This window comes from Abramis brama (genome assembly GCF_963993115.1).
Source record: "Abramis brama genome assembly, chromosome: 1".
Classification (NCBI taxonomy): Eukaryota; Metazoa; Chordata; class Actinopteri; order Cypriniformes; family Leuciscidae; genus Abramis; species Abramis brama.
The window spans coordinates 41,957,716-41,977,292 of NC_139963.1; the positions used below are offsets into that span (position 1 = coordinate 41,957,716).

A 19,577-nucleotide genomic window follows, 5' to 3' on the forward strand; every position below is an offset into this window, starting at 1 on the left:
CAACATGACTCGACATTCAGAGCAAAAACAAACAACGCACAATTTAATAGATTGTGTGCGTTTTATATGTGCATACTTATTATAGTTATTAATATTACCAAACAATTCTCCTTTTTTGCTCTTAAAATGAGGATCAGCTCTGACTCCAACGATTAAACACCAGAACGGCAACAAACTGTTATTTAGTGTTTAGATCAACAATCTGTAGCCTACTGTCTATAGCATTATCAAAAGCATATTTATTTATTATACTCTTATATATATAAAAAGATTTGTTGTATGTTTAATTCATTGTATGTTTGACTTATTTTATATTAATAGATTGAGTTTGATGTTACCAAGTCTCGATCAATAAACTCCTAACAAAACAAATACTTTTCATGTGTTTAGTATTATCAGTGTTGAAATTGTTGACTAATTTAAATAAAGCTGAAATAAAATGACACAAAATATAAGTATATGATGAAAAAAAATTAAAAAAATTTTAAAGAAAATTCGATATGTTAACTTGCCATCTAAACTTAGCACAAACAAAAAGCACAATACAATTACTAAAGCTGAAAAACTTAAAGTATGAAAAATATTAATAAATATTATAGTATTATAGAGTCAGTGTTATAACCCAAAGTTTAAATAATATGTACTGATGTTTTTATGTTAGTTATCTGTTAATTTGTCACAATTTTGGGTGGGCATTAAAAAAAAACAAGCAGCTCCTTGCATCATGATTGGATGATATGCGTCCTTATATTTGAATAATAGAGCGTTATTGGATGAACTACGTCCATGTATTTGAAAAACAGAGCGATTGGATGTTGTCGTTATGGAGGCGGGACTAACAAGTTAGGTGTGATAATCGAACAAACAGGAGCAGCAGAAATCTTGTATACAAGACAAGACAATTACAGGTTTCTTCGAAACGGATTAATATAGAAAGACCTGCATAAAAAGACTAAAAAATCGGGTATGCATTTTTTATGAATGGACATGATTTACCCTGAGAAGGAAATTGCTACAGTGTTGCATGCTTGCGTAAGTAACAGAGAAATTTCGTGAACGACCATCACGGAAGTCTCGAAACGTGCTGTTGTCATTCCTCTATTAACGGGACAGAAGGTAAACCGATGTGAATTTGGTGGATCCAAAAACACAAGCGATCAGGATTATCGCTAAGGTTCACAGGCTAAAAAAACTACAGGCTGTGTATAGCAGTTGCATGTTGTTCTCATCTTACCAATATCAGTCCAGCACAAAACTGCTCTTATCTATGGAGAACATTTTGACACACTTTGAATGCATGCATGCAAGTATAATATATATATATATATATATATATATAAGAAAGAGAGAGAGAGACTGTGCATCTTTATGTGTGCTGATTATTGATTGATTGATTTTCACTTTAGTTTTCAGAAGTTAATTATGGCTACTGAGGGAGACCCAACTGACTTTGTGAAAGTGCTTCACCTCCTGGTGATTTCGTTCACCTGGGGAATGCAGTTGTGGGTGTCTTTCATAGCAGGTAAATTAATATACACAAATATTAAGTTACTTTCAATTAATTATGCTGTCATAAAACATGCCATATGATCCTAATTCCATTTCTCACCCTCAGGTTTTGTGCTGATCTCCCAGGTATCCATGCACACGTTCGGTCTCGTGCAAAGCAAGTTGTTCCCGTTTTATTTCTACTGTCTGCTGGGCGGTAACGCAGTCAATCTGGCCATATATGCTGTGTACCATCCCAGAGAACTGCTGGACTGGCACGAGGGCATACAGGTGACGCATCAAAACATTATGCATTCATTTTCCCCCACTATCATGCCTCTCTCACAGGCTCTTTTAATATTCCCTACAGATGAGCCTGTTCTTTGTGGCCGTGATCATGGCCGGTCTGAACGCACAGTGGTTCGGTCCGTCTGCCACAGAGAGCATGCTGGTCATGCAGGAGATCGAGAAGGAACATGGGCTGGGAGCTCAGGTGGGTATGAGCTCCAACAAGGAAGGATACGTCAAACTGCGTGAGCAGGACCCCAAATACAAGGAGCACAGATCCACCTTCTACCACTACCATGGTCTGTCTAACCTCTGTAACCTCATAGGCTTTGTTTCCACCACCGTCAATCTCATTTACCTGGCCCTCCATTTGGGAACTATATGAGTATGAGAGAGTACAGACAGACATATATTTTTAATGAATTATCCTGTGTCTGTTCGCTTTTATTTTGTCAAACTGTTTTGTATAACAATAATTCTTCTAGATTTTATACAACAAGAGTGTTTAGTTTTCTTTAAGGTTAAAAGAAACAAATTCAGACCCAAAAGTGAAACGAGTGAAAAGGTGCCCAGTTGATTTTGCATTCACACTGTCCCTAAAAGTGGAGTCAGATCTCTTTCTAGTGCATTTTATTTGTGACTTGGTTTCAGTCTATTTTCCATTCACACTAGAATAGTATTATTTTAATTATAATGTATAATAATAAACTGAGTAGTAGGAAATTGAATTAAATTAAAAATAATAATAATCTTCTGCCATAAGTTCTTCACTTTAAATGAAAGGCAGGCTAAAACCTTTAGCCTTCTTTTTTTGCATTGAACTAAAGTGTGTTTGTGACAATTTTTAGTGAAAAAAAGTGTCTTTTAATGCATTAACTAACAATGAGCAATACTTTTGTTACATCATTTGTCAATCTTTGTTAACTTTAGTTAATAAAAATACAACTGTTCATTGTTAGTTTATGTCAGATCAGGTCTATTAAATATTAACAGATAAAACTTTTGATCTTAATAATGTATAACTAAATGTTAAAATTAACCAAGATTAATAAATGTGGTGTTAACTAATGTAATCAAATGTTAACAAATGAAATCTTATTGTAAAGTGTTACCAAAAAAAAAAAATCTATATATAAAGGCATAATTCTTGTGAACTGCTTTCAAAGTATATTTTTCGTTTTTTTATTATATAAAGATGCCCAGCCATATTAAATGATATTATTATGGATGTTCACAGTATTTCTCCCTACTTTAAAATTTTTCAAAGTGGGTAATTGCACTGCATCTTTTGTTTATAATAAACAGAATATCTATATCTACATACTTAATTGATAATATAGCTGTTTATGATTGCTTAAAGAATGTGTTTTGGTCAAGAATGTACTATAATTCTTATCTGTTTTTGCCTTTATGCTTCACAATGTGAACAATACTTGTATTTTCCCACTAGAGGGCTGTTTGTGGAAATAAGAGGACCAGATTGACAATCATAAAATGCTGTTTATATATTGCTGTATTTGAATGACACTAAAATGGCAATTAAACTCTATGGAAAAACAAATGTACAGTAAATGAACCTTTGATCATCTTTGTAAACTTATTGTTTGAACAGCAAAGTAAATTTCCTGTTATGACGGTGGATATGGAAAAGAGCTGTTGAAGATCAATACATGCTAATGTACTTTTGTGGATTTGGCATATTCAAGCCTTTGCTGTGAAGATGTGTTGATTCTTTTTAATCTTAAGTTTTTAAAACCGTTTATTAATCATATTTTTACTTAAAACTGTGTGTGTGTTTAGAAAGCAAACTGACTGAAATTGTTTTATTTGGATTGACCCTGAACAAACATCAATTCACTTGACAACATGTGTAGCTCAAGTTGAGTTTTTAAATAAAATAAAATAGATGTGGCTACAAATCTGTGACATTCTGACGCTTACACAGTAAACGCTAGTAGAATTGACCAAACAGACACTTGCAAAACATTAATGCTAATAAGACTTAGGTGACATAAACAATAAGGAAGAGATGGAAAGGATTTATTGAAGGATGCCATATTCACAAAAACGTAATACTTTTGTGCGTAATTATGACTTAACCAGTGCCAAGGTGATATCAATGAAACTAGATTTGCATTTCATGAGTTAGGATTTGATATTAATTGACAACCTACAGGAAGTAATGGCATCCTGGGAAATGAAGTGTTTTTACAAGCAATTGAATGAAAGATTATTTATTAAATAATAAAAACAATTAGCCTACATTATAGCCGTTACTTGTCTATTTATCTATCGACTTTTTTATTTTTAGGCAAGGATTTTCATTTCATTTCTACTTACATTTTCATATTCCTACGAACTGTAATTCCGCATCCTGTTTGCTACCTCAATTTAAATTCACTTCAAATACAGATATATATTCACATTTCCTATATAGAGAAAGCTATATATTTACGAAACAAAGAGTGTGTAAAGAGGAAGAAAAAGAGCTGAGGTGCTGTTCAGGACGGAGCTGGAAGCCACTGTGTACACACTTCAGATCCGGGAGCTCCGTCACACACACACACACACACACACACACACACAGACGACAGAGTTTGTTAACAAACGCTTTTCCACGCGAGACGTCCCGGTGGCTTTACCGGAGCACGAGCTAAAGCGCCGACTACCCGTCTGAAGGTAGGAACTCAATTCAATGTAGTCTTTGCGTTTGAAAGTTATTTTTTGACCCTCATACAAACATTTCTATTTCTCCGGATGGGAAAACGACAGCAGCTTCATGAACTTTAGGTCATGCGCATGCAGGATATGAAATGTTTATGTTTTGGTGATTATGTCATTGTTGGTCTTTAAAATAGTTTAGAACAGAGAGTGAAGATTCGAATTCATTCTAGCAGCACAAGAACACTTTCAAAAACAAGTTTCCATTTACCGTGGTACAATTACCTTCGAGGTAGGCTACTTTAACTACCATGTAAATACTATGGTAGGCTACTGTACATATCAAAGTATTATGATGTTATTCTTTCTGTTAAGAAGGACAGGCTGAAAAGAAAGTTGAGGTTATTAAGTTATGTGAAGGATTTATACCATTTCCTTTTTCATTCATTTAATCAATCACTTTATTTATGTATTCCTTTTTTAAATTATTTATTAATTGCTGTTATTGTTGTATGGTAAACCTCCTGCATGCATGGATCAAACAACACATTATTTAGTTACATATATTAGCTTATGTATTTTATGAAATGTAGTTGTGATTGTCTGCAATGCATGAAAGCAAATTGTATCCTGTTTAATTCCATTATGCTGGAACACAGTTGTGGACATCTGCCAGACGATCAATAGACAGATCAGCAGCACCATGGTAACCAGAGACCCCGTCCCTCAAAACACCATTTGGCCCTCTGGTGAATCTCAGATGTTACAGATCACTGATCTATAGCCAGCCGTAGCACATTCAAACCAGCTGAGGTCCATTTTGGTCCTGTAGGTCTCTGAGTTTTTTGCAGAGAGATCTGATCATTGAAATGTAGTTGTGTTCATTTAATGTTGTTAGGGGTTAACAGTTTAGGACCCATGGACCAGATGTTTGAAAAGAAGACCCGGAGTCAGAATTATAAAAAATTAAAGAAAAGTTATTGAAGATAGTTTGCAGTTTCATCAGCAGAAGTCAGCTTCAAGACTCACACAGGAGTTCGTAGGCCACCCGCTTACAGTTAGATCACAGCAGTTATACCATTTCCAAGGTCTAAGCTACGTCATTGCTTACAGGCTGAATGATTCTGATTGGCTAAGAAATTCATAAACATTTTTCCACACATATACAGATAGACAGAAGCATATCTCCATAGATTATGCCGCTGACACTCGGACCCTGAAGTTAGGCACGTCGTGACCTTCCAGGTCGCAAATTTGGGTTTTGGGGTGCCAGCATGTCTCGAACTCAGTCAATCTCCAACAATGCCAGTGGTTCCTTAACCTGTAACCAAGAAGACTAACACACACACCCGACACACATCTTTTCTAAGGTTGGATTCGGCCAGGCTCTAACTATAAACAGGAGTCTCATCTCAAAACATCAAGATAACAAGTTCTTTCTCTCAGGATAGGACACTTTAGTCTAAATGGAAACTATAGGCTTTAACTGACAAATGGTACCTTAAACTATAGACTTCAATGAACCCTATGTGTTTTAACATGTTGAAGACCTTTCTCAAACACAAAACCAGTCCCTATTTAATTTCTGGAAGCTGGGATAAATAGGCAAGCAATGTTACTGCATTCAGATATCAAATACTGACATTAAAGAATACATGAAAAGAACATTTCAGTAATCATACTGGTAACTTCTATAACAAAGTAAAATCTCCAGAGAAGTCATTCAACTCATTTGATATTTAGAAGGAAAAGTATTGATTAATACCTTGATTATAATCACTCATTACATATGCATTGAAGCAGCAGTGGATTCCAATCCACTCCCTTCAATGTGTACAAATTACATGTAGTAAAACACATCCAAAGTCTATGTGGCAAGACATTCCCGTAAGGTTTAAAGCAGAAAGGTGAAACTGGTATTTTACTTAAAGCATATTTTTTCCTCCATCTGTAAAGCTGTCTAAATCATCCTTTTGGCGAATGAACTTTTGGTTAATGCGAAGATGTGTTCGGCATTTGTTCCATGTATTTTATGGATGGTTACATCACGTCCCTTTCTGGTATCCTTGCGCATATGATGCATAATTTATTAATTGTTTATGCATAGTTTATCAGAACATCATACTGAAACTTTTGAACGTCAAATTAGACACAAAGACCCTTACATAATTGTGCAATGGTAAGCGTGCAAATCAAACTGTGGTACAATTTTCCTCAACAAGGATTACATGGTTGAAGATGATGCCATATTTCTTGTGGTAGTGGGTCTTTATTATTAATGTGAAAAACGTAATGTTAATTGGGGGGAATGGGGTTCCATACAGTCCATAGCAGAAGCATTATTGATTTGTCTTCTTAATGGGACAATTGGGATGGGATTCAGTGTTCTTACTAATGGACGGAGAGCTGTGCTGAGTGCCATTTTGGTATAAAACTATTAAATTGAGCTGTAAAATGAATGCCGAGCAAAAACCTTATCAGATCTGTTTTATGCTGCTGTTTTAATGGTTTCATACAGATGCACTTTTGAACTGCAGAAATTACAATAAATAAAACCAAAGTGGCTATAGGGGGATTTGGGTCGCCAGTGTCTCATTATTAAAAAGAAAATCCTTTTAATGACTTTGTCTTTGGCTTCAGTTTTAATGTTGGAAGGCCTCATGGAGCCAGTGCACATGCTCAGCATGTGACAAGGGCTTTTAGGGAGCTTAAGGCCTAAGAAACTACAGTTTTACTCAACTTTAGTGTTCATTCGAACAATAAGGCAGTAACAGCAAGTTAAAACGACGCTGAATAGAAAAGTATGCATGTAATATCTGCATTTAAATATAAATGCATATAATTGTGAATTGAAAGATATATTTTTTAAAAGTGATAGTTAAAAAGAATATGTCATTGTTGGTTTCAGAAAGACTTGAAATACTGTAGTCGTACAGGCTACATTTATGATTTTTTTTTTTTTTTTTAATGATGCCCTTTTTTGCCATCGTTTTACTTCATCAGCCCCAGTCTCCACTTTAATTCTATATTATTGTCCAATTTTGGGTTTGGTGAGATTTAAAAAAATCTATATATTTTAGAAAGAAGTCTCTTATGTGCACGGCTGCATTTATTTGATAAAAAAAAAAAAAATTCAATAAATATGGGAAATATTATTACAATATAAATTAACTGTTTTTGTTTGAATATATTTAAAATTTATTTTATTGCTGTGATCAAAGCTGAATTTTCAGCATCATTACTCCAGTCTTCAGTGTCACATGATCCTTCAGAAATCATTCTAATATGATGATTTGATGCTCAAGAAACATTTCTGATTGTCATCAATGTTGACAACAGTTGTGCTGCTTCATATTTACTGTCACTTTTGATCAATTTAATGCATCCTTGCTGAATAAAAGTATTAATTTTCTTTTTTTAAATCAGAAGCTATGAGTAAACTATCCACTTAATGCATTCTGTGCTTCCTTTCAAAATAGGAAGATGTTTCAAAACCTCGCGAGTGTGTCTTATTGTCTTGCCCAACAATTTTGCAACCCTACTGTACACTGTAATTTGAACGTTAGGATTAACCACCAGACCACTTGCAAGCTTCTCACACAAAACCGCGAAACTAAGCATGAATAGTCCTTCAGCCCCTCCAACTCTAAATTACTACTGCAAATGAGTTCAAAAAGATCCTAGCTAACAAGTGCTCTTGTGTGCTTCAGACAATAGCTGCTGTGGGCAGTCGGCCTCTTTGTTGTAACATCTCCACCTCTGGAGTGGAGTGGTGTTCGGAGCGCCTGTTAATGGGTCTGCATGCTTTGTTTAGCGGACCGTCGCGATGGAGACGGGCCGTGAGGGTCTGATTGATCAGCTGAAGGGTGGAGGGGTTGTGTTTCCATTCCCAAGAGTTTGCTTGTTAGTTTGGGCTCTCCTGTCGGCGGAGATGGCTGGTTCTGAAGGTTGTGCTCTGAGGGTAAACAGATATTCGTTTTCAGACCTGAATGTGACATTTATTCCAAGTCAACCCGAAACAGTGAAACAGTTTGATAAGAAAAAATGTTGGACTGTATGTTGTTGTTCTTGCATGTGTTTAGAAATTAAATGGGGTCGATTTTGATTTTATGTCGACTTGAAATGAGACACAATTTGGAATAACAAATTTCATATAGGTTTATGTATTTAAATAGTTGTAGGCAAATTCTAAATGAAATATGAGGTCATTAAAATAATAATTTCTCAATTTCTTTTTGAAATTTTTGAAATCTTTTTCTCTCTTTCAGATGGCATCAGTGGCTAACTCACACCTCCAGCCGTCACAGAAAGACGCAGCTGACCAAAACTTCGACTACATGTTCAAACTCCTCATCATCGGCAACAGCAGTGTGGGTAAAACCAGCTTCTTGTTTCGCTACGCGGATGATTCCTTCACTTCAGCCTTCGTCAGCACGGTGGGCATCGACTTTAAGGTGAAAACCGTTTTTCGCAACAACAAGAGGATCAAACTACAAATCTGGGTACGTTTCATTATCACCTGATCAGTAATTGGAGAAATTCTCTTCAAACTATATTTAAAGGTCAAGTTCGCTGATAGTTCAAACCTGAGAAGATTGTGGAAAGGAATGAAATCTGCTTATTAAATGAATGAAGTCACCTTCTAAGTCCAATTTCTGTAAATTGCTTTTAAAATCCTAATCACAAGTGTCTGCAATAGTCGTGGACATTCTAAAAGTAAAGGTTCTTTATTGGCGTCGATGGTTCTATGAAGAACCTTTAACATCCATGGAATCTTTCCATTAAACAAAAGTTTATTTATAGTGAAAAAAAGATTTTTTAGATTATTAAAATGTTCTTCACACTTGGTAGAAAAACATGGTTCTTTTAAGAACTCTTCACTGAAAGGTTCTTTGGGGAACCAAAAATGGTTCCTTTATTTTTAAGAGTGAAGTCAAAGTGCGTAACTGGCATATTACAAATCATGCATGCATGTATAAATCAGCTTTAAAGGGACACTTCACCCATTTGCACTAAGCTTTGCATTGTTAGAAACCCAGTCATACTATTGAATGGTCGTGCAACACTCTCTCATTTTCCCCTGAGACGGGAGAAATCCGTTATTTACCTCTTACACTTCCTCCCACAATGACGCAAAAATCGTCATTTTGCGTCATTGTCGGAGGAAGTGTAAGAGGGGGGGATTTCTGTTGAGACTACAAGCACTAGTTCCTCATCTCTCCAATCTTTCCCAGGGGGTGGGACCCACTCACGCTACAGACCTATTACAGATCAGTGGGTGGGACTTTACTCTCTGAAACTGAAAGCAATATCCTCCATCTTGTTTGAAGCTAAGCTAACAGGCGCTGTGGAGACAGATGTAAAGTTATGACAATAGCGGAGGAGAGTACTCAATATGATATAGAAGAAGAGGATTTCGGAAGTCTGATGCTTGAATCAGGTGTTTGTGGCTACCTTTACAAGCCGCATTATAGCGAAGAGCAGCCGAGGCAGAAGACCTGCCTGCCGCGGACGAGGAGCCCAGACTGGCTCGAGTTAGGGCGGACTGGTGGCGCCGGTGATCTCACTATGCAACTACGAACACAGAGATAGAGTCCGTCTGCGGCAAAGAATTCCAACGATGACGAAATCTCTGAATCAGACGAGGACACGGACGTTTGTGTTGTGAACTATCCTAGTTTCGCACCGCATATGTTCTGACGGAACATCCCGGTACCATGCAATAATTCACCTTTTCGAAAGAAACTAGGAGTAATGCACTAATGAGTTCGCCAACTAACTAGACATTTTGTGTGAAATGAATTTCAAGCTCTGGTGGTAGCTAGCCTTGTAGACGGAAGAGTGATTTCTCTTATATGCAGATATGCGCTGTTCTGGATTAGTGGGAGTGGCTTGTGGAGCTGTGCAATGTGGTGCATTGTGGGAGTTGTTGTCTTTCATACAAATGCGTTCTGAAGTTATTTTTTGTCTTTCCTCGGTCACGAAGGCACCAAATTCAAAATTTATTTTACATTTCGACTACATATATGACCCACTTTCAATAAAAAACAATGTTCCTATGGGTGGAATGCCCCTTTAAGATTCAGTGGATCATGTATGACTTATAGGATAATAGTATATGCTGTAAAATGACTAACAGGGACTTTTGAGAATGTTTCCTCTATCTGAATGTGTTGTGCTTTGTTTGCATGTGAGCTTTAAGATTTAGCCTCGGGACTGAAGGTCAGATAATACTGGTTTTATTAAAGAAAACATCTCAGAAAGCCATAATTATCAGCTGCAGATGGGTGTGTAGATGTGCTGTAATGTCAGTTGCTGGCTGGTACAGTACTTTGAGTGGGAGTGAAGTCAAAAACTCCTCCACAGCAGAAATGTTGCAATGATTTCCAAATTACGGATTAGCTGGAGTACTAGTGTGCTGCTATCTGCACAATAAAGTGCCCTATTATGCTATTTTAAAAGGTTTGGTTTGAATGTCTCCTACAATAGGTTTACATGATTCCAAGGTCAAAAATACTTTAATTTTCTTATAATATACATTGCAGCATCACCTTTTTTTCTCAGTGTCGGTTTGATAAAGGATTCAGTCTTTATAAACTCCTCCTTTCTAAAAGAGCTACTCTGCTCTGATTGGTCAGATGGCCCAGTCTGGGGAACGTTCAAGCTCAAACCGGTGCGCAACGTTTTGCTACGGTTTCCGGGTTGAACGACATGTTTCCTGGAAACGGTGTGCAACAGGGTTTGAGATACGTTTTCTCTTGTTTGGTGGGTGTCAAAAATGTCAGCCCAATCAGCCGCAACATGTATATAAACCACGTGGTATAAAAGAGACAGCTTTAAAGAGACAGCTTCGCACAATAGGTCCAAGTAAAGTCGTTTACAAATGTGTCCGCTGCAGCTCAGTATACACAACAATTGAAGATATTAGAAGACATGTTTGTCTTTTCATCCTGAAATGCAAGGCAAATGTTGGATCACAATAATTAGGAACCACAGTTTCCACAAATTCCTTCACTCCACTGGGATGTTCTCTTTTATTCTGGACGGCAAGGGCAGTGACTGTAACATCGAGCATATTTTTGAAGTATTAACACTTCAAATCGATTTCTACCGATTTCATCAGGCTCCAAAAATTCTTCAAAAAGAACACAAAGAATGGCCTTCTCAGCTGCCATAGTTGCAACTCTTGCATCTTCAGAACAGGGTGTTCAACGCACCACCGTTTCCGTTTAAAAAAACGTTTTGCAACTTTTTGTCAGGGCTGAACGCAGCCCTGTTGTGATTGTCTACTCTGCTCTGATTGGTCAGATGACCCAGTTTGCTGTGATCGGGCTACTCTGCTCTGATTGGTCAGATGACCCAATTTGTGGTGATTGGGCTACTCTGCTCTGATTGGTCAGATGACCCAGTCTGTTGTGATTGGTTTACTCTGCTCTGATTGGTCAGATGACCCAGTCTGGGCTGCGTTCAGCCCTGGCAAAACGTTGCACAACGTTTTTTAAACAGAAACGGTGGTGCGTTGAACACACTGTTCTGATGACGCAAGAGTTGCAACTATGGCAGCTGAGAAGGCCAGTCTTTGTGTTCTTTGTGAAGAATTTTCGGAGCCTGATGAAGTCGGTATAAATATGTGTTTAATAGCCTACTATATGCCCGATGTTACAGTTACTGCACTTGCCGCCCAGAACAAAAGAGAACATATCCCAATCGAGTGAAGGGATTGCTGAAACTGAAATGGAAGCAAACATCTTACCTAATTCAGACTAAAACACATCTATTTAGCCTCACATACTGACTTTATTTGTAGTTCATACTGTTTTAATACCCTGTATTTTCTTTCTCATTTTTAGGAAAAGCACTTAATTACCATTGTTTATACCAATACACTTGCAATGAAGCTAAACATATAAACAACTACATCATTATGCTGATATCCTATATTTTTTACAATAAAACTTTAGACAAAAATGTCTTCTAATATCCTCAGTTGTTGCGTATACCGAGCTGCATCGAACACATTTGTAAATTTAATACTTTCCTTGAACCCATTGTGCGAGTTCACTTTAATACCACGTGCTTTATGTTGCTGCTGATTGGACTGCAGTTCTGACACACCCACCAAACAAGAGAAAACGCATCTCAAACCCCGTTGCACACCGGTGCACGCCGTTTCCAGGAAACATGACGTTCAACCCGGAAACCATAGCAAAACGTTGCGCACCGTTTTGAACTTGAACATGCCCCTGTTGTGATTGGACTACTCTGCTCTGATTGGTCAGATGACCCAGTTTGTTGTGATTGGTCTACTCTGCTCTGATTGGTCAGATGACCCAGTCTGTTGTGATTGGTTTACTCTGCTCTGATTGGTCAGATGACCCAGTGTGTTGTGATTGGACTACTCTGCTCTGATTGGTCAGATGACCTATTTTTTTGTGATTGGTCTACTCTGCTCTGATTGGTCAGATGGCCCAGTCTGTTGCGATTGGTCTACTCTGCTCTGATTGGTCAGATGGCCTAGTCTGTTGCGATTGGTCTACTCTGCTCTGATTGGTCAGATGGCCCAGTCTGTTGTGATTGGTCTACTCTGCTCTGATTGGTCAGATAACACAGTCTGCTGTGATTGGTCTACTCTGTTCTGACTGGTCAGATGACCCGGTTTGCTGTGATCGGGCTACTCTGCTCTGATTGGTCAGATGACCCAGTCTGTTGTGATTGGTTTACTCTGCTCTGATTGGTCAGATGGCCCAGTCTGTTGTGATTGGTCTACTCTGCTCTGATTGGTCAGATAACACAGTCTCTTGTGATTGGTCTACTCTGTTCTGACTGGTCAGATGACCCGGTTTGCTGTGATCGGGCTACTCTGCTCTGATTGGTCAGATGACCCAGTCTGTTGTGATTGGTTTACTCTGCTCTGATTGGTCAGATGACCCAGTCTGTTGTGATTGGTCTACTCTGCTCTGATTGGTCAGATGACCCAGTCTCTTGTGATTGGTTTACTCTGCTCTGATTGGTCAGATGACCCAGTCTGTTGTGATTGGACTACTCTGCTCTGATTGGTCAGATGACCCAGTCTGTTGTGATTGGTCTACTCTGCTCTGATTGGTCAGATGACCTAGTTTTTTGTGATTGGTCTACTCTGCTCTGATTGGTCAGATGACCCAGTCTGTTGTGATTGGTTTACTCTGCTCTGATTGGTCAGATGACCCAGTTTGTTGTGATTGGTCTACTCTGCTCTGATTGGTCAGATGACCCAGTCTCTTGTGATTGGTTTACTCTGCTCTGATTGGTCAGATGACCCAGTCTGTTGTGATTGGACTACTCTGCTCTGATTGGTCAGAGGACCTATTTTTTTGTGATTGGTCTACTCTGCTCTGATTGGTCAGATGGCCTAGTCTGTTGTAGGGCTGTCACTTTACGTTCGAAAATCGATTGCACAATCGATCGGACCAACCAACACAGCTTTTGAAAACGAAAATAGGGAATCGATTTTAACGGCCTTCTCTCGGAGCGCGTCCAGCTCGTCACGATACGCCTGCAGCGAACGCGCGTCACACAGCAACTGCAGGCTCTGACAAACACGCATATCCTTCTGGATAATGTGTCTCTGTTTACTACAAAAATGTGAATTCTGCCAGTATTCAGACAGTCTCATGCATAGAGATACAGATTCGGGCTACGGTCTACAATCGCCTACGTAGGCGAAATTTGTTTGACATTCCTAATCGTAAACACAGCTGATGTTGAATGTTGGATGTTGAATCCTGCAGTAATGTTTTTCATTGATGTTATGGCAGTCCACTCAGCTTATTGTTTTTCGAGAATGTTGCACTCCTGTTTGTCATTGTGCACGAAACTTCACGCCAATAAATCATCAGAAATATTGCTGACTAAGTTAACAGGCATTAGGACGAACCCGCGCCCGCACCGTGCCTCAAGCTCCGTGGCTTGTCCGTTGTCCGTGGATTTGCCTATATTTGGCGTTTAAAATGGAAACGTCTTTAGACATGGAAAATCGATTTTACAATCGATTCAATGAACACTTATGTCTCAAAAATCAAACAGGATTTTTTCACAAAAGTGACAGCCCTAGTCTGTTGTGATTGGTCTACTCTGCTCTAATTTGTCATGTGGCACAGTCTGTTGTGATTGGTCTACCGCTTACAGCGCGTGTCAGAAAATAAACTTTTCCGTTTACATTCACAAACACCTGTATTACACACGTCATGAAAGGTAGTATCTGAAAAAACATAAAAGGGGCACATTAAATACTAGTATGTGAAACAGTTATATATCATTATACATCAATAAAAATTTACAAACAATAAAAACAAGTCTAGTATTCTACATGTTTATCACATGACTCGTGCATGTTTAATTGAGTAAATGTCATCGAGTTATAATCTCACAAACGTAAAAACGTATCATTTTAATTTTAATCCAATTCTATGTAAAAACGTCATAACTTTTGGCAGTTTGATCATGCAGCTTATATCAATTAGTTATCACATCTGTCGTTAATCCGTCTTGACATGAAGGTCAACTCGAGTGCAGTGCATTGTGGGATACAGAATCTCATGCAGTGCTCTGTCCGCCGTATACTGTAGTTCATCCAGGTATTTTATGCATACAAAACATTTGCATACTGTTCTTACTATATATTGCAGAAATAGTAAGAGTAGTGTGCTATTCTGAATATTGGCAATCTAAATGGAAGTAGCTTTTCTTTAGGGATGAATGTGAAATGGATGGCTGCGCACACAGCAGTGCATTTAGTCTTAATGTGTGCTGTGGCTCTGATCCAGAACTAGAAAAGGCTTGTGTGTGTTAGTTTCTGATAAAAGCTCCTCCTGGCCATGCAAAACCTCTGCATCGGTCATCCATGACTGGACTGGAATGACATTGAGTTTGAGTATGGAAGAAAGAGCTCTGCAGATGCGCTGGAACGATTCTTTTGCAATTTCTTATGCATAATTTAGAAATGGAAATAGGCTAGTTGTTGAAAATCTGGGCTGGTAAATTAAAGGTTTTGTGTTCAGATCCTAAAAGGAGACATTGATTGAGTGGTTAAACTCACTTAAACTCACAAATGTGTGTGTGTAACGATCTTTTGGACCATGATTCATGCTCATGATTCATAAAGCATACAGTTAGCATGATAGAAAATCATTACACTTGTTTTGTTTGTCTTGGCCTTTATACTTGTATGGCTTTTATGTAGTAATAATTAATTATTCTATGCAAGAACAGAATAGTAATTATGCTTGCATAATTATTGAATAAATATTCATAAGGGCACAAGCTTTTTTGGTTATATCACCGCTCTGTATTCTGACAGGTCTTACAGCTTTTTTTGTCCTGACTGCTCATTGGAGCTCATCTCTGCTGTCTGTCACTCAAGCATTAATGGATCACGTAAACCTGTGTGACCCACTGGCTGCCCAGGCAACCCGTTCTCTCCTCCCTCTCTGATGATCGGAAGGCTCTTCATGCAAATTGTGTTTGGTCAATAGCAGGTTTCTAAGAGATGATGCAGAGTTGCTGTGCCAACCCAGGCCAATAGTCCTTAAAGTGGTTGAATGATTTTTCATTTATTCATTAATTTGTGTGTGTGTGTGTACTTGTACAACTATCTTTGTGAGGACCAGTTTGAGTTTTAGACCATTGGAGTGAGGACAAAGAGAGTAAAGTGAGGACATTTTGGCCGGTCTTCACTCTCTGAGACCCCTTTAAAGGCCTGTTTGAGGGTCAAGTCTTGGTTTTTAGGGATAAGGTTATAATGAGGTTAAGGGTAGGTTTAGGGTCAGGGTTCGGGTCAGGCACTTAGTTGTGATGGGTAAGGTTAGGGTAAGCGGCTAGAGATTGCATTGTGTCAATGAAGGTCCTCATAAAGATAGATGTACAAGAAAGAGTGAGTCTGTCTGTCTGTGTGTGTCGGTCTGTCTGTGTGTGTGTGTCTGTCTGTCTTTGTATGTCTTTCTCTGATTCAAGATTCAAATAGCTTTATTGGCATGATGAAAGAAATATTTACATGGCCAAAGCATTCACAACACTATACAAAAAGAAAAGAAAAGAAAAAGATAGATAGATAGACAGATAGATAGACAGACAGACAGACGGACAGACGGACAGACAGATAGACAGACAGATAGACAGATAGATAGATAGACAGATAGATAGATAGATAGATAGATAGATAGATAGATAGATAGATAGATAGATAGATAGATAGATAGATAGATAGATAGATAGATAGATAGATGGATGCATGACTTAACATATAATATATAATATTGGTGGTGATGTTGTCTTGATGTGCATAAAAGGTTAAGTATTATGAGGATTTAAAAGGACTCTCCAAACGTGACTCCAGAAAAATAACAACTCTTGTTTGCCATCTACTGGTCATCATTTGTACTCACACTACAAAGACCATTTATCACATCATCAGCCTCACATCCCAGGATGTTGTGGCCAATGACCATGCGTGTATAATTATGATAATTGTAATGATTATGTTGTTTAGGACACAGCCGGACAGGAGCGCTACAGAACCATCACTACAGCGTATTACAGAGGAGCCATGGGCTTTCTGCTAATGTACGACATCACAAACCTGGACTCCTTCAACGCCGTTCAGGACTGGTCAGTGATACACACGCGTACATCTTCACCCTATATGTGTATTGAGAAAGTTTAATCTTGCCGTTATGCACATATTGCTCTTAGGGCCACACAGATTAAGACGTACTCGTGGGATAACGCACAGGTGATACTGGTGGGCAACAAGTGTGACCTGGAAGATGACAGACTCATTCCGACAGAGGACAGTCAGAGACTGGCTCATGAACTCGGTGAGAGGAAGCACATTTTAGCCTTTTTGCCTATTTAATATGATTTTTATTCATGACTTATGCTGCCTTCATGCGTTTAATTTTGGAAAAAATGTAGCTATATATGTTAAAAAAATAAGTGTTTAATGTAGTAGAAACATTTACTGTCACCAGTGAATCTTTCTTTCTTTCTTTCTTTCTTTCTTTCTTTCTTTCTTTCTTTCTTTCTTTCTTTCTTTCTTTCTTTCTTTCTTTCTTTCTTTCTTTCTTTCTTTCTTTCTTTGAATCAATGCAAGAAAACCAGAACTTTTTTCATTTATTCATTCCTTGTTGTTTTTTTCTTTCTTCAAATTATCATTTAATTAATTAATTCATTTTATTTATTAATGATCCCTCTTTCACTTAAATAATGTTTGATAAATAAGATATATAATGATTTATAAATAAGATTAACATTTTTAAATATATTAAATATATTATGTATATAAATAAATAAACGACAATAAAACAAAATAAATAAGTTAAATACATTATACATGGATCTTTGTGTGCGTTTATGTATATATGTATATATATATATGTATATATGTATATATATGTATATATATATATATATATATGTATATATATATATATATATATGTATATATATATATGTGTATATGTGTATATGTGTATGTATGTGTGTGTGTGTGTGTATATATACATGTATATATTGTATATCGTACATCATACAAATATAAAATAACATATATTTGTATATTTTTTAAATATTTTATTAAAAATATAACATGTGACTACATTTTATAAATGTTTAATAATAATAATTACTGCATTTTAGAAAATAATTACTATTTCTATGTCGATGTTCCTCCACATTTAATCATGAAAACATGTCATGACAATTACTTAAAATAAATGTACTTAAAGTATGATATAATATTTTCCCTCAGTCTTTCCTCTCCTACCACATCCTTCTCTTATGCGTTTAGCCTTTTTTCCTCATCTCCGCAGGTTTCCAGTTTTTCGAGGCCAGCGCCAAAGACAACATCAACGTGAAGCAGGTTTTCGAGAGTCTGGTGGACGTGATATGTGACAAGATGACTGAAAGTCTGGACGGAGACGGTCCGGCGTCCAACCATAAAGACTCCAGTCAGCAGGACACTTCCTCCGAGGGACACGCCGGCTGCGCCTGCTAAAACAAACTCTCTCTGTCTCTGTCACGTCGAGAAGTTCACTTCACTATTCACCACTGCTTGGGATAATCTTTGCTTTCCTTCTTTTAACCCAAACAGCATCTGCTAAACGCGCTCAGTGTTGTTTGTTGACGTGGATTCATAAGTGGAAGTCCAGATAGGATGGTATGGATTGGTATCTAAGTGCACTAGTGATGTACGTGACGGCCCTTACGTATTCACGCTTGCACACGCAGAGACGTAAACAACTGGAGATACTGCAAGACTTCAGAGGTTCATGCACACACCCATTCCTCGCGCTCTTCAATGTTCCTCACCCTGTTCGCCATCTTTTCTCTGTCTTTCCCTCAAAAAGCCCACGTTTCCATGGCTCTTTGTGGTTTTAGCACACGTTGGCTTTCTCGTCAGATACAGTACCTGGCCTGTAACGTCCACAGCAATTGTGTTGTCTATCTGGGTGTCCATCTGCTTTAAACGGCTCATTCGGCACCATTATTGAGATAAATGCACTCTGTTTTTCTGATATGTGTAATCGTGAGCTGATTTTTGAAAGTTATGGTAGCTTGTTTCTGCCACGGAATAAAAAAAATTAAAAAGTAATTGCGACTTTTTGTCTCTAAATTCTGAACTTTATTCTTGCAATTGTGAGAGACTCGAAATTGCGAGGGGAAAAAAGTTTGAATTGTGAGTTATGAACCTGCAATAACTTTTTAATTGCAAGTGTCACAATTCTGACTATTTCTCTATTTCTAAACTAGCAATTGCGAGAAATAAAGTCACAATTAACTTTTTTATTCCGTGGCATAAACAAGCTTCTATAGAAACCCGCATGTTCACACCCAGAAATATTAATGTTTTACTGTTTTACAAGTTATTTTTTTGAAATGAACATTTTCTTAAATTATAAGATAGCAAATAAACTATCTATAACCCAAAATGACCAGTATGCCGTCACATATTATTTGTAATATATCGTTATACTTTCTGAACTTATTAAATGTCTAACTAAAATTGGCGTCATTCATAAAAACTGTGTAAATATTTCATGAATCCATTCTTACATAAAAGTAATACATTCAATGCAAGAAATCGGTGACACTTTACAATAAGGTCT

General features: G+C 37.5%; 2 protein-coding genes across 5 annotated transcripts; both read left to right on the forward strand.

Moving 5' to 3' along the window:
• Positions 1-823: 823 nt before the first annotated feature.
• On the forward strand, positions 824-2,930 carry tmem205 (transmembrane protein 205). Of its 3 annotated transcripts, none has more exons than XM_084115189.1 (4): positions 824-964; positions 1,407-1,522; positions 1,616-1,779; positions 1,859-2,930. In XM_084115189.1, exons 2-4 carry the CDS (start codon positions 1,423-1,425, stop codon positions 2,159-2,161), a joined length of 567 nt encoding a protein of 188 aa, XP_083971315.1. In that variant the 5' UTR covers positions 824-964; positions 1,407-1,422; the 3' UTR covers positions 2,162-2,930. The 3 variants fall into 3 exon arrangements, with proteins under 3 accessions (XP_083971315.1, XP_083971316.1, XP_083971314.1); XM_084115190.1 differs by having other exon boundaries at positions 826-1,303; XM_084115188.1 differs by having other exon boundaries at positions 841-1,032.
• Positions 2,931-4,275: 1,345 nt separating this feature from the next.
• On the forward strand, positions 4,276-19,403 carry rab3db (RAB3D, member RAS oncogene family, b). Of its 2 annotated transcripts, none has more exons than XM_084123148.1 (5): positions 4,276-4,455; positions 8,706-8,939; positions 16,961-17,079; positions 17,164-17,288; positions 18,282-19,403. In XM_084123148.1, the coding sequence occupies exons 2-5, from the start codon at positions 8,706-8,708 to the stop codon at positions 18,464-18,466; spliced, it is 663 nt and encodes a 220-aa protein (XP_083979274.1). In that variant the 5' UTR covers positions 4,276-4,455; the 3' UTR covers positions 18,467-19,403. The 2 variants fall into 2 exon arrangements, with proteins under 2 accessions (XP_083979274.1, XP_083979273.1); XM_084123147.1 differs by lacking the exon at positions 4,276-4,455 and adding an exon at positions 8,194-8,398.
• Positions 19,404-19,577: the final 174 nt, after the last annotated feature.